Genomic DNA, 23,448 nt, shown 5'->3' with positions numbered 1-23,448 from the left:
CCACTTAATTTTTGTTCTATTCACCTTATTCTTATTGTTTATTAAATCAAAACACTCAAAGAAAAACATTATGACCAGACATGATCAAACCAAACTAGACCGGAAACTATAAAGATCGACCACATTAGGTGAAGAGAACAAGGCCACCTAGAGAGTTTTAGCTAGAAATTGCTCGATCAGAATGTAACAACCTCTGCTTGATTTTCGTACCATATGAATATATGATACATCTATCTATTGGAGTCTTGGAGAATAGTCGCTGACACGAGTTGTTGAGTACGGAGTATCATAACAATTATCCTATTAAAGCATTTTGTCAAAATTTATTCCTAACAAGGAAACGAGTTTACATAACACTATCTTTATACAATATATGGTTTATATATTCGGATGCACAATTCTTATTATACATCCAATTTTTAAACAAACATATATTTTAAACCCAAATAACATGAAAAAAGTAAAATGTTTCACTTATGTACACGTACATTTAGATACTTCTCCATGATCACCCAGTGAACATTGAGCAACTTGTAGCACCAAAAGGGTAGAAAATCCACATTGTGGATATAGGATTTGTTTTTTTTTTTTTTTTTTGAAGGGGATATAATATGGAATATCAAGATGGTGTTTGCATTTACAAGTTGTTCGATAGTGAAATGGGTAAAAGATGGACCCCTTGTAGAGTTGTACGTAGGAGAATATGATACTCCATACTCCCTCTGCCCCTTAATACTCGCACCGTTTCGACTGGACACGCTTGCCAATGCACAACTTTGACCACTAATATCTTTAACTACATATTATAAAAACTTATGAAAATATTAATATTTTGAAAGTATATATTAAGATGAAGCCAACAATATATTATATACTAATATTTGTTTTCATATACTAGAAATAAAATAGGGTCAAAGTGAATTTTGTGAATAGTACAAAAAGTCAAAACGGTGCGAGTATTAAGGGACGGGAGGGAGTATTTGATACCGTACGTATATGCTGCGTTCAATAGTGTTTTGTTGATTGATGCCTTGAATCCTTGATGGTGTGTTGCACCGATAAGGCCATCTTTCAGGATAGAGTGTCCTACTTCATTTGTATTTTGTGGACTATTTGGATTACTCGGAATAAAAGAGTATTCTGAAATTCAATGGGAAGTATAAGCATTGTGATCGCCTATATTCAGGATGGTCTGCAGCAGTTGGGAACCCTTCTCAAGTTTAGACAATGATATGGTTAAGTTTGCATCCCGGTCTTACTGAAGTAGCCCCTGTTCAGCCACCAGGTTTTTGGAATGTTGAAATAGGCGACATGTGGATGGTCATACCCCTTTTTCAGTTATAGGTGGATGCATCCTGGAATAAAGACAATCACCATACTGGAACAGAGTGGTCTTTAGCATCTGCTACAGAGTATACAATAGCCCACACTTGATCTTGTGCCTGGGGCATGTCACATTCTGTGGCCCAGGCTGAATCTACCGCGTGTATAAATGGAATGCAATGAATTATCTCTTACTCAATTGACTCAGTCATAATTTTAACTAACTCTTCTATCCTAGTCTCGTCTTTACAAAAGCATCAAACACATGATATTCATGAGCATGCAGTGGACGATTGACAGGATACGAAAATGGAGTAGGTTTTTCTGCAGGTGTGTTATCTATAAGGTTAATCGAGAACAGATGAACGAGGCGCATGATCGTGCAAGGAATTGAATGCAGTTCAAGATGGACTTTCTCTGGCAAATTTTGCTAGAGAGCCTGATTAGTTTGGTTTTATGGCTTAAAAAAGGAGGGTTTTGAGGTGGGAGCTTTCAAAGTGTTTTGAAAGCTGGTAATCTTTATCATCCATCAATGAATTAAGTATAACTGTACTTTTTAGTGGATTTTTGAATTTTTACCTAACACCAGTATCAGATCCGGAAATTATAAGTAAGAGTGTCACTATTTAAAAATTAAAAAAAAAATAACTAAAGTTATATACATTATAATGAAAATATAATTATAATAAAGTTCTTTTGTTTTTCAAGGTTGGTCAATTAAGGACCCCTCTATTATCACCGTGGCTCTGCCGCTGTCTGACACTCAAGTTTCCACAATAAACCTTTCTCCGTCTTTGTTTATTTTCATACATGCTCGATTCTTGCTTAATCACCTTCATTATAGTTAAATTGATGGATAATCACAAATTAGTTAACACACTTCCATTACAAAACACTATGGAATATCAAGAAATTCAAGATGGTGTTAGCATTGATGGATTGTTCATGTCAAATTGAGTTACATGGACGTCTTGTGCAAGAAGGTGATATTTGATACAAAGTGTCTCAAAACTTTTCTTCAAATCCAAAATAAGATCACTTAGCCGTATGTTTCGTTCAGTAATATTTTGGTGGTTGATTGTGTGTTGCACCGATAAGGCCATCTTCATTTGGTTCAAGTCTTCAATGTCTTTGACTACGAAGCTATGTTTTGAATTCCAATGATTTGGTTTGCTGTCAATATAGCTGCACACACAAAAACACGTAGTTAGTATATTCAGTGACGGATCTTGGCCAAAAAGTAAGAGTGGTCAGACTCTGAAACTTATACCTCGATCTTGTTTTAAAAGTGCATTCAACCAATATATCACAACACTATATTAGATCCCGTGCACGCACGGATTTTGATCATTCTTTTCACAAAATATTTAACTGGATATCTCCCAAACGACTGCATAGTTATAACACTTTTAACATACTCGTTTAAATTTATTGATCTAATATGCATATTTAAAATGCTAATAAGGTAATTTGACCAAAATATTGAGTGATGTATTTTTCATTATTAATATAGCGATTTGACTAAAATATTATTAATATAGAATAATTATTATTACGTCGTATCTATTTTTGCCATAATTTATAAACTAAATTTTGTTTCCATATATAAATTGTTTATAAAAAAAAGGTAGAGAATAAAAATAAAATAAAACAGATACACTATTTTGGGAAAGTGGTTTTTGGCGGGAAAAAAAAATCGCACCAGGAATTGACACGTGTCATTCCTGATGTCTCTTTTAGTATATAGTAATAGATAGATAGATTTTAACGTATATACAAGATTATAAAACTAACAATTTAAAAAGAAATTGAGGGGTCAAGCCACGAATGATCCTGGTGAATGATCTTCCCCTACTTATATTACCAAAAACAGAAAAGTGCTTTTGTAATATTGAATTGTATTCGATTTAATAAAAACAATATAAATCTTACCTTTGTGTTGCCTTCTTGAGTGCATTTATGGTTTCAATCGGAGTGGAGGCATCTATGGTGATATGAATTGTATCCCACATGTCCGGGCTTCTGTAGAAGTTACTAATTGGCATGTTTAAAAGAGCTGAATTTGGATAGTAGATTTTCTCCATGTCATACCTCAGGAAAACTGTTGTTAGTATATTCATCTCTTCTACAATCATCTGCAATTAGGAACGAATTTAACTCGATAAATTGCAACTAAAACACACATAATTATCACATAAAACAAGACTAGCAATCAAGAATATCGATATTTAGTACCCCTCTGCTTCTTTTTGTTCTTTACGTTTGGTCATTTCCATGTTTATTAATGACTAATTAATGTGCATTGAGATTCCTCTATAAGGAAAATTACTTTTATTTAAAATGTTTTCACTCTTATCAAAATTCTGATATTGGAAAAATGAGAAAAATTTGATGTCTCAATAGAAAAGTGTGAGAAATTAAATGACCCAATAAATTTAATTAATTGGTTAAAATAATCATTTACACAAAATTTGATAATATATTAAAGCATTTATGGTACAATGTGACAATTTGATAATATATTAAAGCATTTATGTGACAATGTGACAATTTAATAATATATATTAAAGCATTTATGTGACTATGTTACCATTGATGTCTTGGCCTAGTGGTTAAGGCTGAAGGCCTGTGTACAATAGGTCTCAAGTTCGAATTCCCCTACCCCCATTTGTAATTTATATTGCCTTTGTGGCTCATACGCACCAAAAATAAATAAATTATGTGACAATATAAAAGGAGATGTAAAGAACATTTTAAGACACCCAAAACCTAAAACGTAATGAATAAAAAGAAACGAAAGGAATATACCTGAACACCATCAACTCTACAACGATCTCCTATGTCGAAAGGGTGCATGACAAATACGAAAATTATACAGTCGCAAATGATTTTGCAAGTGTTGTGAAAGATGACGCCTACGATTACCATTTGTGTGATGACAAACGCGACTATACTGGGTGTTGCTAATCCCATCAACAAGAGGAAAACCACAAAGATTACCACACTGACAACTGCTGAAGCTATCTTGTGAAGTTGTTGGACTGCTGTTTTAGTGTCTTTTAGAGAATGTGCTAGTGCCTTCCTTTCGAAATAAGCCCGTACCTTAAATCACATGTAGATTTGTGTTATCGTAAACAATTAGATACAAACTAATTATCTTTCACATACCACATAATTAAGATCGAGTTAGCTAGTTAGACCTGATCAAAATTCGGGCCGGGCCGGGTTCGGATCGGGCCCAGTGCATAAAAATTTGTCTGTTATGTCGGGCCGGGTCAAACTTCGGGCTGATTTTTGTGCCCAAAACCCGCTATTTCGGGCCAAAATGGCGGGCTTTTCGGGCCATTTTTCAGGTCGGGCCAAATTTATAACTAAAATTGTTGTTTTACGTTGTCCAAAGCCCGCAAAATTTTAAAAAGTTCGGGCCCAAAACCGGGCCGAAAAGGCTGCCCAGAACCCGGTTTTTTTCGGATTTATAACAAAAATTGTTGTTTTATGTTGCCCAAAGCCCGCAAATTTTTAAAAAGTTCGGGCCCAAAACCAGGCCGAAAAAGGCTGACCAAAACCCGGTATTTTCGGGCCGGGCCACCATTGATCAGCTCTAGCTAGCATAAACTTACCACCCAATTTTTAAAGGAGGACTTGGTGACTCTTCCGGTCTCTAGTGCTCCTTCAAAATGAGGAAATATAGCATGAATCTCATTCTTCTTCAAGAACCTTGATAGATCCTCCTCCTCAACGTACCTTCAAATATAGTAACAACTTTATATCATTAATCTTTTGTATTGTCCGGTACCTTAAAGTACACCTCTTTACTATTTACTACCTTATGAAAAACGTTTTTGTAATTTACTACCCTAATTTATTTACTTTATTATTTTATAAGGTAAAAAAAAACCAGGTTAATCCCCTTGAGATAGAAAAACTAACTCATCCTTTCGGATGATGAGGGAAAGAGAATGATCAAAAGACGAAAATCATAAGAACAATGAATGACCAAAAATGAATCTAAATTTAATAAATCCCGACTAGCATCCACAACGAACCCACTAATCTCCCACGGGACCTGTCAAATCTTGTTAATTGAATTGATCACCACCAAGTTATCCCCTTCAATAAAGAGATTTTTACACCCCATTGCCACCGCGCTTTTGATTCAATAATTTACTACCCTGATACCTTATGGAAAACTATTTGTTTTTAACTAACTTAGACGTATGGTTTTCTGTTATTCACTACATCTTTACAGTTTCCTCATTTTAAAATTAAGATCTCTATTTCATTTCTTAATCGTTTTAACGTTTATTTTTAGTTGAAATAAGTCAACTTTTTCAAATGCATAACATGCATTAACTATTACGAGTAATATTAGTATCTTCAACTATCGATAAATAAAAATCATTTAAAATAATAATTATTTACTTACTTGACACCACATTTTGCAACGTTCTTGAAGATGCGCTTAGCAGTAGTTCTAGCTTGCCACTCACTTGTAATCTGAGATTCAGCTTTCCCAAATTCATCAACACTCTTTGAAATTGTGGACAAACCAGAAGATCTAATGTGCTTCATCAACCTCTTCAAACTCCAAATCGATGCTGGAGTTTCCATACTTAGTTCCTTAAGCTTCTCCATGTCCAATTTTCTTGATCCATATTTCTTTGATCTAATTGAGTTCTTAGCAACCTTCCATTTTGTAGGATGAGGTTTTGACCCTAGCATTGGTTTATGTTCTTCCCACACTAGCTCATTAACCGGTGGACCTATGTTTCAAAATGATCTTTACAGTTACTATAGTTCTCAAGACATGCTTTAATGGTAGACAATTCCTTCTTGTTGTTTGGAACTATAGCATAGACTTAAAAACCAACGTTTTTGCTAAAGTGGTGTCAATTTTTAAATTTTTTCGTTTTTTAAGGTGTTTAACTATAAAAATAAATTAAGGTTTAAATAACAAAAACTGATTTTTTTTAAGGTGTTACTTCCACCGTCCCTTAATACTCGCACCGCTTTCCTTTTCGGGCCGTCCCTTAATACTTGTACCGCTTCTATAAATGGAAATTTATACTAATATTATATTATTTCTCACACTTACGTACTAACCCCACCTACACCCTATTCCCTACAAAAAATCATTTTTAAAATTCACACCCCCACTCACCACTCTCCATCTCTTACACATTTCCCACTAACTATATTAAAAAAATACCCCACTATCAACTAACACCCATTAAATTAATAAGTCAATTTAAATGTCTTAAACTCCGCACCGGTAAAACCGGTGTGAGTATTAAGGGACGGAGGGAGTAAATGACAAAAAATCTTATACAATATTGACAATTTATAGTCAACGTTTTCTAACTTTAGACACAAATTTTAAAGGTCTGACTGTATGCAATATATATTACGTACTCCCTTTGTTTCATAATGATGTTTCAATTTAGAATTTTGACATTATTTACAATTGATGATAATTTTCTAAATTATTTTCAATACATGCATAAGAAAAAATATATTCATGTAAGGTCTTGTTTGATTAGACTCAATTAATATTTTAATAATATCAATTTTATAATTTTTCCTAATGAATAATTAAAGATATAAATCATACAAAATGTGCACTTGCAAGCATAAAAAGTATAAATCGGAACATAATTATGTAACGGAGGAAGTATTAACAATATATGAAAAAAAAGTGGCGAACCTGAGAGTGTGTCGAGTATGTAGTGATGAAAGACACTTTCCTTCATACGATCAAAGTAAGTCCGGACATGGAAAGAGGAAGCAAGACTCTTAACCATAACAATCTTGACCAACCATATGATTGCTCCAACAAGGATAGCTACTAGCAATTGAGACACCCTCTTCACCATCTCATTATTATGGTGTACTTTAGAATTGAACATACAAGTCCAAGCTAACAACACAAGTGCTAACCAAACACAACTTTGTATGATCTTCCTTAACCCATACACAAAATACAACACTTTCTCCCTTAACATGAAGTTTCTCTCTAGTAGAAACACCAAGAAGCTCACTAGCCACCCTGAGCAAAGACGGCCGCTAAACACCACCATCGCCAACAAGCACCACCGCCACGGAAGTAAGCCCATCACATTGTTGTCCCGGAAGGCGGTGACGGTGACGGAGAGGATTGAGCAAGTCAATATAGCAAAGAATAATGACCACTCTCCTACTCTCTTCCACTTAATCTTCCTTACCTTTTTGTTTGTTTTGTGATATTGCTTATTATTACTACCCTCACTCTTTTCTTCTTCTTCTTCCACATCATCTTTTCCCTTCTCCTCCTCAGACGAAGAATTTGAGGAGGAGTCGGAACTACTAAGATCACCACCATTATTACAATGGTTACTTGATTCTTCTTCCCAAGTCGCAGTTTTGCTCGTCTGATCAGTTTCAAACTGATCAACAGTATGAAACTGATCAGCAGTGACATTTTTTTTGGGAAGGAGATAATTTAACTCAGTGTTTCGAGATTTGGGTTTGGAGAAGCTAAGACGGTGTAAGGTGGCTCTTTTTCTAAGAGTACTATTAGTTGGTTGTAAGGGTTTGTTTATTTGATCACCTAGTAACTCAACGTTGATGGTGCCGGAAGTTGTACGAACTGAGGGCAAGGTTAAGTCGCCTTGCGTAAGATCCTCAGCCATGTACACAATAACTTGATCACCATTCATCTTTCACCTTCTTTTTGGTTAATAATCCAACCCACTTATATAAAGCTAAGTACTTTCAAAGTAGTATTAATTAATGGACCTCCTAACTTGTTAATTACTTAATTAGTAATTACCACTCTTTTGAGTCGTAATTTAGAAGGTGGACCATGGTGCACATAGAGCTACGTGCACCAAAAGAACACAGTATATAATTGAAAGAACATCTGATTACGAGAAAAGAACATGAGTATTTTTTTTTATTTAGGTTTTAATAAATAGTAAAATAATAATTTATTTTTATAATAAAAAAGTGAAATATTATATCGCGTGTTCTTTTGCCGTAGTGTCGTGTTCTTTTACTTATGCACACATGTTCTTTTGGTGCACGTAGCTTTATGTGCACCACGGTCCATAGTCCACGAATTGCTTTTGAGTGGTTACGTACGTAAATGGGTCATTCACTTTGTACGTACATGCATTATACGTAGTACTATAATCTAGCTAGTTGATGTGGAAAGTTTGAATTAACCGACGCATCTAACTTTCGGGGAAGTCTTAATCAATAGCTGCTATGTAATTAAAAGAAAATGAAATTGACATGCATGTAATGTATACGTAGTATATTAAGCTAATTAAGACTACAATACGTCAATATATACCATTATTGTAATCATAAAAATAAAAATAAAGTAAAATTCATTATACCACATCAAAAGTATCATTACACTACTGACTACCCAATGAAATTATTAAACTGTTGAATGATATTGATTTTAAATTAGCTGGTAGAGGCCACAACATGACAATACCACTTGTCAATTAGCTGGTATACGACTTAAAGGTCACATGTTGCGACCTTTATCATTTTCGTAACTAGAAATCCAAATGAAATACCCGCCACATCCATCCTGAATTCATAGCAAGATTTCACACAATAGAAAGACCAAAAAATGACAACTCTGATTTCAGGTGTTCGATCCTAATTGGTGTGGTTTATGGGTGGTATCGCCATATTATCGCTTGTGGTTTACTCACTAACTAGCTAGTGTAGTACAAAAGTAAAGATGTATGTGGGCCGGGTCGGCCCGACCCGACCCAGCACAAACATGAAAAAAGTATTACTCTGCACTGGTGTCGTGGGCCACGTTTTTCTGGAAAAGTACGAGAAGGTACGGCACGGTTCGACCCGACCCGATACGACAAAGCACGCTAAATTTAGTAAAATTAGACTTAGTCATGACGGCCCTGGATCATGTTTTGAATTTTTTAGCCCGACCTAATGCAGAGTGGGCTTACTGTGGGCTTGCCCCGTTCTATCCATGTGGCATGTGGGCTTGGCCCAATGTGTGACCCGGCCCGGCCCACAGTTATATTTAGTTTGGTTAAGGTTGAGGACATATGTATTTTAGGTGTCAGGTTCAAATCCTCTCCTCCGTTTATAATTTGCAATTATCATTGTGACCCCTACATCAAAAAACTAAATAAGCTACGCTATTTCTTTCTGACTTGCTACTTTGCTAGTGCCTCTAGTGATCCTCTTTCTTATTTGTGGTGATTTTAATGCTATTAGTGACAGAATCAATTCTTATGAAACTAAGGTCGTATATATTCCAATTGTTACCCCCTTTTGTCAACTTTATTCATAATTGTATTTTCCAAAGAAAACCAACAATTTATATTTTAAATTAATTTTAGATACCCTAAATATAACAAATATTTCTATATTAAGATAGATGGATATATATAGCAAGTGCTTGTAGTTTAAATAAGAGAGTTAAAGGAATGAGAGTGGGAGTCATAATCCACCTTTTGTCTTTGCTTAACAAAGAGTATTTCCTTAGTTACATTTATTTAAGTGAGCACAAACTTAACAAAGAAACGAGATTACATTTTTTTTTATTGTGTGACTCACTGTTACACGTGTCAACTTATGGAAAGACCTTCCTCTCTCTTATTTCCTCTTTTATTCTTCTCTCCACTTTTCTGATCTTTCTATTCTCGTCTTTTTTTAACCCAAACCGACGATATATATTAATTAATTAGGGAGGTGCAAAAACCAAACCGAAATCCTCACTAAGTGAGGAAAATTGTCCAAAACCGAACAAAAGTCAATCCTAATTCTATACTTCCTTCCCCATCGTATCCAAAAACTTGACAAAATGGGGTAATACTATGTACCTATATCACGATTTGGCATATTCCCCTAGATTAAAGTTCATACCTAAGAAACCATACATATATCTACAAATAAAACTAGATAATTCTTTTCTCGTCTCTCTTTTTGTTTTTGTTCCTTTTCACTCTTTGTAAGGGTAGGGGAAAAATTTCGACCCGATTGATCCGATCTGTAATCCGGCTAATTCGATCTAAGAAAATAGATTTTGTTTTTGGAAATTTTAGATCGGTATACTTTGGATCAAATTTGGAAATTTACTTTTATCCTGCCACCGGTTTCATATCTTCATCCCACCCTTTTATCCTATTAGACCGGCCAAACATAATCAAGAATCATAAATGATTTAATTAATAAAGTCATGAATCCTACTTTAGTGTTCAGTGACTGTGGAATCTTGTACTATGCTAAATTGTCAATAACCCACTAAAAATTTGGAGTGGATTTTAATAAAAACTAATTGAAGGAAAGCTGTAAAACTATACAAGAATCAATGACTTTACACAATTTCTTGGTAAAGATATACTCCTTATTACCTTTAAATTCCCTTGCCATTGTGTATTTTGTATAGTAATAGTGTTAATGTTATAAATAGAAGTTTCATTCTTAACAAGGGGTGGAACTAATTAATTGAAAGAATTTACAAAGATTGATCCTCCATAAAATGTGTGGATTTGGATAGCTCTAGGCTAATAATTGCTTGTTTGATGCTTAAATTATAAGAACTCATGTCTCGAGTTAATAAAAATTATTCCTAGTCATATTTCATGCAACTTTGGATTTAGAGATCGACCATCTTGGTAACGTTAGTCTTGCAAGCGTCAAATTTATTAGAACCAACTAGAGAATATTGCTACCATAGCTTAATTTGATCCTTTGGGGAGGTATCAAAAGATTGATCTATCTCAACATCAATCATTTTATTGTTGAAGGTGATAATATATGCGCCGTTACCGCAATCAAGCGGAATTGGAAGACCACTTGAACAATTTTCACAACATCATTATTGTAGATATTTTGAAGGATATTTCAAAGTTTGAGTCAATCTCTTCTCACTAATACTTTTAGGAGGCAATTTGGACGGCGGACTTTTGGCTAACTAGTGGACAAGTGTTGTGGCGTGGAGTAATTAAGGTTTGGTTCTGTTCCGTTATTTCCATTCGTTTAAGGAAAAGTAACTCCATGCAAGTTCAATTGAATTCAGATAAGTTAGGTAAAAATAAGGAATTAAGGATGAATCAAGAACCATTTATACACGGAGTTCGGAGTAACTAAAATTTAATAAGTTTTAATAATTCAATTAAAGATAAGATTAGAAGGGGGAAAAAGATGAAAATCAGGAAATTGGAGTTAAAGACTGCATTTGAACACTGACTTCAAGTCCACATCTACAGTATCTAAGAACAGAGGGAGTTAGTTAAAGCGAAAGAGATAAAAATGGAGGGAGTACACCATAATTCACATCATCAATCGGAGCGATAGTTATGTACAAATTCGGAGGTAGGCAAATTGAATCGGTCTACAAATTCTTTGCAAGTTTGCAACCATTGATCTAATTAAGAACAATAAGGTAAACTCTCGAAATTCTTTTGCAATTTTCTCCATGTTTTCTGATATTTGCAAATTTTTTTACTTCACTTTGAAACCCTAATTAATGGTATTGTTCAAACCAATTTTACTAGGAAGCTTCTCGTTTTTCTGATAGTTTCCGTATTATTAATTGCCAATTGGTTCGAATTCCTTAATGGAATTGGATTGAATTGATGATTGTTAGAGGGGAATTCAGAATGCCCAATTTGAATGATTTCTACTTAGAGTTGCAATTGATTTGGGTAACTGTAAATTTGATTATTCTGTATTGTTCTAGTATGAACATTATGTGTAAATTGATGATTGTGGGAGGGGAATTCAGAATTTCCCAATTTGAATGATTTCTACTTAGGTTTGCAATTGATTTGGTAACTGTAAATTTGATTCTTCTGCATTGTTCTAATACGAACATTATGTGTAATTAGGTCATTTCTAAATTTGATTGAGGCAATAGGAGAAAGAAATTAGCGCAATTCCTGTCTGATCTTGCTCTAATTTGGTTATTGACCTTAAAATCGTGAATTATCTTTAAATGTTAAGTGGAATTCAGGGTATAACGAGGTTTCGGTGGTAAACGATTAGAACTGTCTGAACACTTGGTTTATGATTGTAAAGATGGCCGTGGGCCGGCCGGGCTTCGGGCCAAGTGGGGCTAAACGGGCCAGGCCACTGTGTATCATGTTGTGTCGTACCGTCGTGTCGAGCTGAAAAGTTCAAAACAGGGCCCATGCCTACATGTTGTCGGGTCGTGCCGTCGTGCCAAAGCCTAAATTTAGCGTGCTGGGTCGGGTAATGGCAAGCCTTTTCGTGTTTTATCCAAAAAAGTACAGCCCAGGCCACGACTTAGTGCTCGTGTTGGGCCGTGCTTTTTTCGGGACTCGGCCCGGCTCGGCCCATAATGATTGGTAGAAAAATCGACAGGGGAATTGGAAACTAGTTACAGAGTACATTGTAGTACTCCGTATTGGTTTATGATTCTTTTTTTTTTTTTTTTGGTGCGAATGAGCCACAAGGGCAATATAAATTACAAATGGGGGCGGGGGGATTCGAACCTGAGACCTATTGTACACAGGCCCTCAGTCTTAACCACTAGGCCAAGACATCATTGGTAATTGGTTTATGATTCTTCGTAGCATTGAAGACTGGATTATTGAGTAATTTCGTTAAGTTCGACACAAAGAGTAACAAGGTTAAGGGACTCGATCAATTTCCACAGTTGGACACTACGAAGAATCATAAACCAATACGGAGTACTACAATGCAACTATTTGGGCCAAAAACATGGAAAATTTTCTTTAAATAGCCAACTAAAGTGTGATATTTGGACATGAATACCATAGCAAACACTCTGTATTTTCAATGTTTATTCCTATATTAAGATGGTGTTGGCAACGACGAATTGTTGATGTTGAGCTGGGTAAGATGGACCTCTTGTGGAAGAAGGTGATATTTGATACCAAGACTCTCAAAGTTTTTCTTCAGATCTAAAATGAGATCGGTTAACCGAATGTTGCGTTCTCCAATGTTTTGGTGGTTGATTGTGTGTTGCACAGATAACCCCATCTTCATCTTGTTCAGATCTTCTATGTCTTTTACTATGAAACTATGTTTTGAATTCCAATGATTTGGCTTACTGTCAATATAGCTGCATATGCAAACCACAATTCAGTGGAAATTTCAAAGACTAGTAACGAAGTATAAGTTTTTGCAGTAAAAAAACTGTCAAACCAACTTAATCAGCAAAAATTGTTACAACCAGGTGGAGGAAGTATAAATCAATATCTGATATGTATTTCACAAATACATATCACCCACTAAACGACAAAATAGGGATAAGACAAACGCTTAAGGACAAAATCATTTTTTTTTTTAAATGGCATTCATTTTTTGAAAATGGCATTGGTTTTTGAAAAATGGAATCCATTTTTCCAAAATGGCATATGTTCTTTGAAAAATGGCACATGTCTTCATTTTTGTCTTATCTCTATTTTGTCATTTAGTAGGGTGATATGTATCTTGAAATACATATCAGATGTTGGGCTCTCTGCCCTCCAATCAGGTGAAATGTTTAGAAGAGCGGTTTTACCTTTGTGTTGCCTTCTTGAGTGCATTTATGGTTTCAATCGGAGTGGAAGCGTCTATGGTGAAAGGAATTGTATCCCACATTTCGGGACTTCTGTAGAAATTGCTGATTGGCTTTGTTAATAGCGCTGAATTTGGATAGTATATCTTCTCCATGTCATACCTCAGGAAAACTGTTGTTAGTATGTTCATCTCTTCTACAATCATCTGCAAGTAAATGTTTAACTTAAATTCAATGAATTGCAATAAAAATGCTATGTTACTCCAACTCTTCATTTTACCTCAAGTACCCGTGTCGGATCCTCGACACTCCGACATGGGCACGGACACTCCGACACTACATTTTCGACTTAAATCCTGGAAACTTTGCAATAATTTAGCCGAGTTGGACACTTGGACACATACCCGTGTTTGACACTAGTATCCAAGTCCAGGTAACATAGACTAAAACAACTAAGATTAGCACATACTCCCTCCGTCCCAAAATTATAGTCATGTTTGACTAAAAACACGGATTTTAAAAAAAGTGGAATATAGTGTGTAGGAAATTAAAATATAGTGCATTGATGTTGAAAAAGTAGAATATACTGCATGTAAAAAGAAATAAAGTACATGGGGAAGAGAAAATAGTACATATAGAAAAGAATAAAGTACATTTTCTTTTTGTTTTGTGATCCCAAGTGAGGGTAACATGGAAAATATTTCATGTTCAAATAAGGAAATATGACTATAATTATGCGACGTCCGATTTAGAAAACAAGATTATAATTTTGGGACGGAGGAAGTAGAAAAATACTTGAAACATTTAAGAAACTTATTTACACTTAGCATACCTGAACACCATCAACTTTACAACGATCTCCTATGTCGAAAGGGTGCATGACAAAGACAAAAATGATGCAGTCGAAGATAGTTTTACAAGTGTTGTGAAAGATGACGCCTAAGACTACCATTTGTGTGATGACAAAGGCGACCACTCTCGGCGATGCTAATCCCATTAGCAAGAGAAACACCACAAAGATTATCACACTCACAAGTGCTGAAGCTATCTTGTGTAGTTGTTGCACCGCTGTTTTGGTGTCATTGAGAGAATGTGCTAGAGCCCTTCTCTCGAAATAAGCCCGTACCTTCAATCATATTTATTAGGTGATCATAAAAAAACGAACACAATATATAACCTTGGGTCGTCTCAAATTTATATAATTAAGCTACATCTGGATACATATAAGATTTTTCACAAGTACATTAGACCAGATCAAATGGCGGGCCGGGCTGGGTTCGGACCGGGCCGGACAAATAAAAATCTGCCCATTATGTCGGGCCGGGTCAAGCTTCGGGTCAATTTTTGGTGCCCAAAACCCGCTATTTCGGGTCAAAATTAGCGGGCTTTTGGGCCATTTTCGGGTCGGGTCAAATTTATAACTAAAATTATTGTCTTACGTGTCCAAAGCCCGCAATTTTTTTAAAAGTTCGGGCCGAGACAGGCCCGAAAAGCGGGCCGAAATTTTCTGTCCAAAACCCGCAAATTTTCGGGTTGGGTCGGGCCGTGCCCATGATGATCAGCTCTAAAGTACATGTAGCATAAACTTACCACCCAATTTCTAAAGGATGACTTGGTGATTCTTCCGGTCTCCAGTGCTCCTTCAAAAAGGGGGAATATAGCATGAATCTCGTTCCTCTTCAAGAATCTTGATAGATCCTCCTCCTCAACGTACCTTCCAATTAGTAACAACACTAGTTTAGATCTCGTGCAACACATTACTTTTACCAAATGTTAAATTGTAGTGCCTAAATCACCAAAGTGCAAATTTCACAAATATTGTAACATTGATGACTTACTTGGCACCACATTTAGCAACGTTTCTGAAGATGCGTTTGGCAGTAGTTCTAGCTTGCCACTCACTTGTAATCTCAGATTCAGCTTTCCCAAATTCATCAACATTCTTTGAAATTGTGGATAAACTAGAAGATCTAATGTAGTTCATCAACCTCTTCAAACTCCAAATCGACGCCGGAGTTTCCATACTTAGTTCCTTGAGCTTGTCCATGTCTAATTTCCTTGATCCATATTTCTTTGATCTAATTGCGTTCTTAGCATCCTTCCAGTTTGTAGGTAGAGATTTTGATCCAAGGATTGGTTTATGTTCTTCCCATAGTAGTTCATTCATTGCCGGACCTAAATGCATTTTATCAAATAATTATACATATTTAACATTTACTACTTCACCTTACTTGCAAATTCTAAATCCTCCACCCATAAATTTTATAGTAGTACGTACACTGTATTTTAGTTTTCTTTGAGTGTCATGCATCTAAGCCATATAAGGGTTGGTTTATCCCTAGTCTGAAAAGAGAGTCTAGAGCAAAAATTTTGGGATTACGTGGTAAAAAATTGGTAGTACAACAAGTATGGATGGAGGTGAGTTTGAAAATCTGAGGCTCATTTAAGGCTTATTTAGACTTTACTTTTTTCTCCAATTCCAAATCAAATCATGCTGGATCATCATATTTTATCCTACTTAATTATTACTTTTTTAAGAGTTTCGATGAGTCTGATGCAAGTTTGAGGATAATGTGGAAAAATAGGGAGTCTTGCGTGCGTATAAAAAAACGAAAAGGTGGTAAAAGTTAGTGAAAAGTTGACGCATCAGAGTCTGGGGAATAAACTAACCTTAAGGTTGTAGAGCAGGTAGAGCTGTCAAATCGGGTCATTGATCGGTCATGCATATATTTATTTATTTATTGTGTTAGCACTAGATTCACCTTTAGGGTTAATCCGGATTCGGGGCGAATTCTGGTTGGATAGGTTCCAGTCCCCTCCCAATCGTTATTGCAGGAGATCAAACACGAGTTCTCCCTACCAAGTTCAGCCCCAATCACCATTCACCACTTAACCAACAAGCATATACTCATGTAGATTGAATTTGTGAATTTTATTGCAGATCACTTAAATTTTTGTCGGATGTCGGTAAGTGGTAACTACAAACCTTAAAAGGACCTACTTTATTTCTAAATGGCCTACTCGGACCAAACGAATTGAATGGACCTGACCCGGCCGTATTAGCTTTACTGGTTTAACCACCACTAGGCAACATGACCCTTGTGCATAGGATTAGATCCTTGTCTGATATTGAAAGTGAAGTGAAATGAGTCTGTCTGCAATAATGGACACTACAACATGCCAATATGTGGAATCTTAGTTGTAATACTCCGTACAACACAAGAGTGGAGTAGGGATTTTGCTCTTCATATTTCATACATAATGATCATCAATGCATCATAACCACACTAATTAATAATTATACAAATAAGTATGTTCCAAAATTAAAGCCCTTAAACTTTCATTAAGATAAGGAGAAAATAGTCTGATATGTAGTAGTAGTTAAAGTGTTAGGATTCATTTGGTTCAGTGGTGATTGAGGCTGAACTTGGTAAGGAAGACCCCGTGTTCGATCCCCCGCAACAACAATTGGGAGGGGACGGTAACCTATCCACTCAGAATTCACCCCGAATCTGGATTAGCTCTAAGGTTAAATCGGGTGTCACACCAAAAAAAAAAGTGTTAGGATTCATTATTTAAGAATGAGATGTGTTTAACTAAGATAAGTCTGTTTTAGTGAAAAGTTAAATGATTTTTCGTAGAAAATAATTTTTAATAGAAAATTGTACGATACTATAGGGAAAAATGTGACATTTCTGCTTTATAGGTGAAATACACTTTCCTCCCCTTTACCCAACAAACAAAGAAAATTGAACCATAAACTCATACTTCGTATATATTTGTCACTTTTCCGATGTTCTTCTAATTTATGAACCTAGTACTAAAATCTAACCGCAATTGTACTGTCTATATGTCTTCTATTCTTCTCGATTGTGTTATTTGTTAGATCTAAGAGATTGTTTACCAAACTAAAAGTGTCACATATTGAAACTTAATTACATGTAAAATTAGGGTCGGTACGTCTTAAGTGCAACATCGGTAATGCGACGTACAAGTTTAAATGTTTTCTTCAGTATTGCGACAGAACAGGCAAGAGACTGTAATTCGAATTTTAATTTAGGTAAAAGAAAAAAGGATAGTGCGTGCATAAAAATATAGCGTATGAAGAAATAAGACGAACCTGAGAGTGTGTCAAGTATGTAGTGATGAAAGACACTTTCTTTCATACGATCAAAGTAAGTTCGGACATGAAAAGATGAGGCAAGAGTCTTGACCAACACAATCTTGACCAACCATATGATTGCTCCAACTAGAATTGCTACTAGCAATTGTGACACCCTCTTCACCACCTTATTATTTTGGTGCACTTTAGCATTGAACATACAAGTCCAAGCTAATAACACAAGTGCTAACCATATACAACTTTGAATACTTTTCCTTAACCCATACACAAAATACAACACCTTCTCCCTTAACATAAAGTTCCTCTCTATCAAAAACACCAAGAAACTCACTAGCCACCCGGAACAAAGACGGCCACTAAACACCACCATCGCCAACAAACACCACTGCCACGGCACTAGGCCCATCACGGGGTAGTGTCGGAGCGTGTCCACCGTCAAGGAAAGGATCAAGCAAGTCAATATAACTAAAAATAATGACCACTCTCCCACTCTCTTCCACTTTATCTTCCTCTTCTTTTTCTTAATCTTGTGATATTGTTTATTACCACCCCCACTTTTTTCTTCCTCCTCCTCTTCCTCGTCTTCCGAGGAAGAGGAGGAGAAGTCCGTGTCACTACCAATACCGTTACAGTTGTTACTTACCTCTTCTTCCCAAATAGTCGTCTGATCTCTTTCAAACTCACCAGTCGTGACATTTTTTTTGGGAGGGAAGTTGAACTCGAGGTTTCGAGATTTGGGTTTGGAGAAGCTAAGACGGCGTAAGGTGGCTCTCTTTCTAAGAGTATTAGTGGATTGTACCCTTTGTAAGGGCTTCGCCTTCAAATGATCACCTCGTCGATCAACGTTGGTAGTGTTGGTGTTGGAATGATCGGAGGCTACGGATTGGCCGCCTTGCGTGTGGCCGTCAGCCATAAACACAATGACTTGGTCACCGGACTCACCAGAGTCACCACCACCATCCATCTTTGCCTAGCTAGCTAGTTTCTTTTTGGTTAATTATCAAATATAACCAAATATATAAGCTACTTTCATGTTGATGCATGGACCTTCTTAATTATTACAACTCTTTTGAGTGCGTGGGTCATCACTTGTTAATAACAGTCAAATACATTTTTCTCCATCCCTTTTTATTCTTTATATTTGGTATCATTCACGCGATTTAACAACTAATTAATATCGAAAAAGATTCCTCATTTTTTTTAGTTAAACAATACAAATTACGTTTATTGATAATGTTTTCAATTTTATCCAAAATATGACATTGGGAAATATGAGAGATTTTTAATGTCTTAATAGGAAAATGTGAAAAATTTAGGCAACGATGATTTAAATTGATTAAAATAATCACTTACATGATTTTAAAAGAATATTAAACACATTTATGTTACAATATACTCCGTAAAAAAAATGATTAAAATGAGACACTCAAAATGCAATACTTAAAGAATAAAAAGGGAGGAGAGTATTATTTACGCTTTTTCTATAAGTCTATTGATTGTTTTTTTTTTTTTCTTTACATAATGTTAAATTGAATCAATTACATAAAATTTGTTGTCGGAGTTATAATGGATGTATTCATGTATGATGCATGTCACTCTCATCACATTAATGTTGTTCACGATGAATTGTTTTGCAATTGATAATATCTTTGAACATCTCAATCACATTCGTAGGTTACAATTATTGTTACGTAATACTCCGTACGTAGTATGAAGTTTAAACGATTTTAATAGAGTTAGCTGATATGGGAAATTAGTTAGACGATCGAGTTGGTCGACATCTACAGTTACGTGTTATTTTATTTTTTATTTATGTATGGTTAAGCCTATGTCCAAAAAAAACAAAAAATTAGCATTTCAACCGAATTTATTGCAAGAAATCACCACTTTGTTTTGCTCCTACATATTCCTATTTTACTTAGAAAATGAATTTACAACCCTTAGCTAAACTTAATTCAAAATTAATAATACAACTATATGAGTATTAGGGTGTGTTTCATTAACCTAATTTTCACTTATTTTTCCTGAATTTATCTGAATAGAATTTACTGAACTTAACTGAACTTATCTGAACTTATTAGAAATTATCAAAAGTTATTTTAGTTATAAATTATGCTTGGTCAACCCTTATTTTTTCATGAACTTATCTTATCTGAACTTAACTGAACTTATCTGAACTTATTTCTCCTGAAATAAGTGGAAATAAGGTGAACAGAACAGAGCCTTAATTAGAAAAAGTATTTAATGTTTATACACGAGTATTAATTAGAAAAAGTACTATGTATTTAATGTTTATATAATACTCCGTACATCAGTACATTTCACTACAAAATTCATCATAGAATGTTGATAGAGACGGATTTGAGATGAAAATATGGCTTCCGACTTATTAATTGTCGTTTCAAATATTTTGAGAAGGAATTTTGGAAATCTGTTACAAATTTGAGATATAATTTTTGAAATTTCATATGCAAATCCATCTCAAGTATTATTTAGAGTCGTATTTTAGTAGTTCATCTGAAGTTTGAGAAACTTATAGCATATAGCACCAGCCTCAATAGTTTGTAGTTTTTTTTTAGGATGGTGAAAAAAAATAGTGAAAATAGTCATTAATATTTTACTATGATTTAATCCCACATCTATGTCAAATCTCAAATGCATTATCAAGTGTTTGTAATCGATGGAAGCGTGGTGGAAATTAAAAATGTCAACTTTGATTTGAAGACGCAGGTAGCACTTAGAACTTAGAAGTGATGATAGTGCTATACAGATGGAAACGCACCTAACTAATTATTTTTGGAACAACGTAGTAGTACTCATTTCATTTTGGATTTAACATTTGCTCAGTGGCGGTACCAGGAATCTTTATTTAAGCGTTCGAAATTTTCGGACAAAAATATAGTTAGCCTAAGACGGGATTCGAACTTCTGGCCCTTGGTATTAAAGCCCCTAAGCTTAAACCACTGCAGCGCTTAGCATTTATATGAAGCTAGCTAACTTGCGCTGTTTAACTTTTAAATTGGTTTTCTGTCAAAAATAATCAGATGAGTAAAGGTTCAGTTGTACCCATTGAACCCTTACTGGCACCGCCACTGTATTTGCTTATAATTTCATTTCTCAGTCTCACATTGAATCATGGATGGTAAACCGCATAACAAAAATTATACTCCGTAGAAACTTGTTATTCTTGTATTCCTGTTTTATTCAACTTATTTTATCTGAACTTGTCTTAACTTATTTAAATTTAACTTAACTTATCCAAACTTATTTTATCTGGAAAAAAAAATTACATCTTTTAAATTTTCTGAACTTATCTAAACCTATGAACTTATTCTATTAGAAATAAGTCAAACTTAGTCGAAAGAACAAAGCCCTATTTCTAGTTTTCTCTCACTTTAAAATTCTGATTTTGCCACCGTGTCTATTAGGATTGCTAATTTTTAAGGTTAGCCATCACTTTAAATTTATTATTTAGTTTGTTTGGGTGTCAAATGAAATCTAAATGCTTGCATAATCTCCGGCTTAAATCATACTTTTGCCTAGGAAAAATTTAATATTTCATATTTAGCTTATTTCTTTTGTGTGCAGATGCCAGGTGACAAGGTGATCCAGCCCACAATCAGGTTAATCAACAAGTTTTCCTTAATATTAATGTGGTTACACAAATTTTTATTTACATAGGGTGTGCGATAATTATTGTATACCGAAGTTAAAGTTAACGTAAAATGGTTAAAAATTATCCTTATATATGTAAAAGTTATCTATTTTTTAGTGAATTTTTTTTTCAATATAATAAAAAATATTTCTTTAAAATTACTAATAATGTATAAAATTAATCATTTAACTCTTTAAAATATTTATCTATCAACTTTTTTTTAATAATATAAAAGTTGGAGAAAACTGGATAAAAATTAGAAAAAACTGGGTAAAAGTTATATTGGTGTATTGTACATACAAGACCTTTTGATGTCGTTATACAAAAATCAACATCAGGAAAGTGATTGTTTCCATCTAAAAACAACACAATCAATTTACTTCCACTTGAGATATTTTTTGAAAAGGAACGGTAACCAGAATTTGGGATAGTGTTGTTCTCTTAACGTTGTATCCTAATTTATCTAAGGAAATCAAATAAGAAAATTTGCTTCCTTTAAAAGGATGTAACTTTTTAAGAAAAAAAATGGACATAAATTAAGAAAGACTTTTATCAAGAAGAAGGATCTATATATATCTAGGTGATTATGAAAGATCAGTTTATCGACACTACAAGAATTTGTATTTTTAATGATAATCTAATTACGACGGGTCAAAAATTCCGTCACAAAAGTCTTTTGCGACGGGGCTAACGACCAAACAAAGATGGGAACAACCGACGCAAATGTCTTTTACGACGGGTTAACGACGGGATTTTATATTAACGACGACGTCGACCCCCTTTTATGACGGGTTCGCGACAGAAAATCCCGTCATTAATCAACGATTATTGGTCTTTAGTGACGGAATTTTCCGTCATTAATGATACAATTTCTTGCAGTGCGATATGCCTAACGTAAATTGAAATATGACTTTTGAAATGCTACGTACACTTCAAACATGTGGTTTCTCCCGTATTGCATAAATTCAACTCTTCATCACCATTCATGGATCATATTTTAAAAGTGTATCCACTTTAATTAACTATAACTTTTTCTTTTGTCCTTTCCGCAATCCACACAGTCCCTAGCATTTTATTTATTAACCCAACTTAGTGCTTAAAAAGAACATTATCGTTGTCGATGACGAATTCTGAACAGTTTTACGAGAGATTAGTAGAAAAATTAAGCAATATAATATAAAATTGATATAATCATACACATATTTTAGGTTTTTTGTGGTCTACGAGATCATGAGAACAGGTTTGAGCCATTATTTTGTGTCAACCTCCATTAGAACGTAAAAAGTGAACGAAAACGACTATAATCTATTTTTATAAAATATTTATTGAGACGAATCTAATAAGACCCCACACGATGACACGACTATGTTTTTTCATTAGTATAAATCACAAAAGGGAGTCGAAGGAGTTTGTATGAATAGGGTCAAAAGCTCAATTGTGTCGTGTAAATAAGAACGGAGGAAGTATGAGCGATGAGGGTACGAATAATAATCCATAAATTCAAACGTGTACGAATTACTTGTTTGTTACAGAATGTGCGCGGTCCTCAGTCCTCACTCCTCACAACAGCACAAGTAATACTACGTACTAGTGTACTACGTATCGCGAAACGCTAGCAAATAGAAGTAAGTATAAGTGTAATTTGCTGACATTCATTCTGAAAGTGCTTTCAACATTTACATTGTCCCGTCTTTATCAGTCTCATGTTATGACAAATATTTGAGAATTTGTGGATGAAATATTTGAGAATTTGTGGATGAAATATTTGAGAATTTGTGGATGAAATATTATATATAGATGGATTTTGATCATGACTACTATAAATAG

The 23,448-nt window shown here is 34.7% G+C and overlaps 2 protein-coding genes and 1 long non-coding RNA gene across 4 annotated transcripts; 1 reads left to right on the top strand and 2 right to left on the bottom strand.

Moving 5' to 3' along the window:
* Positions 1 to 1,930: 1,930 nt before the first annotated feature.
* On the bottom strand, positions 1,931 to 8,038 carry LOC110791103 (mechanosensitive ion channel protein 10). Its single transcript, XM_056832511.1, has 6 exons — positions 7,028 to 8,038; positions 5,750 to 6,086; positions 4,944 to 5,067; positions 4,132 to 4,425; positions 3,256 to 3,458; positions 1,931 to 2,508 (listed from the first exon to the last, which is right to left on the bottom strand). Exons 1-6 carry the CDS (start codon positions 8,016 to 8,018, stop codon positions 2,238 to 2,240), a joined length of 2,220 nt encoding a protein of 739 aa, XP_056688489.1. The 5' UTR covers positions 8,019 to 8,038; the 3' UTR covers positions 1,931 to 2,237.
* Positions 8,039 to 10,860: 2,822 nt separating this feature from the next.
* Positions 10,861 to 21,705, top strand: LOC130463396 (uncharacterized). Its single transcript, XR_008923808.1, has 2 exons — positions 10,861 to 11,740; positions 21,555 to 21,705. It is a non-coding gene; the product is annotated as an uncharacterized lncRNA (long non-coding RNA).
* Positions 13,028 to 19,034, bottom strand: LOC110791091 (mechanosensitive ion channel protein 10). 2 transcript variants are annotated; one of them, XM_021995848.2, is made up of 6 exons: positions 17,964 to 19,031; positions 15,682 to 16,018; positions 15,434 to 15,557; positions 14,676 to 14,969; positions 13,847 to 14,049; positions 13,028 to 13,405 (listed from the first exon to the last, which is right to left on the bottom strand). In XM_021995848.2, exons 1-6 carry the CDS (start codon positions 18,928 to 18,930, stop codon positions 13,135 to 13,137), a joined length of 2,196 nt encoding a protein of 731 aa, XP_021851540.2. In that variant the 5' UTR covers positions 18,931 to 19,031; the 3' UTR covers positions 13,028 to 13,134. The 2 variants fall into 2 exon arrangements, with proteins under 2 accessions (XP_021851540.2, XP_021851548.2); XM_021995856.2 differs by lacking the exon at positions 14,676 to 14,969 and having other exon boundaries at positions 17,964 to 19,034.
* Positions 21,706 to 23,448: the final 1,743 nt, after the last annotated feature.

The sequence above is a fragment of the Spinacia oleracea genome, chromosome 6, assembly GCF_020520425.1.
Source record: "Spinacia oleracea cultivar Varoflay chromosome 6, BTI_SOV_V1, whole genome shotgun sequence".
NCBI lineage: Eukaryota > Viridiplantae > Streptophyta > Magnoliopsida > Caryophyllales > Amaranthaceae > Spinacia > Spinacia oleracea.
This window is presented reverse-complemented; position numbering and strand designations above follow the sequence as displayed.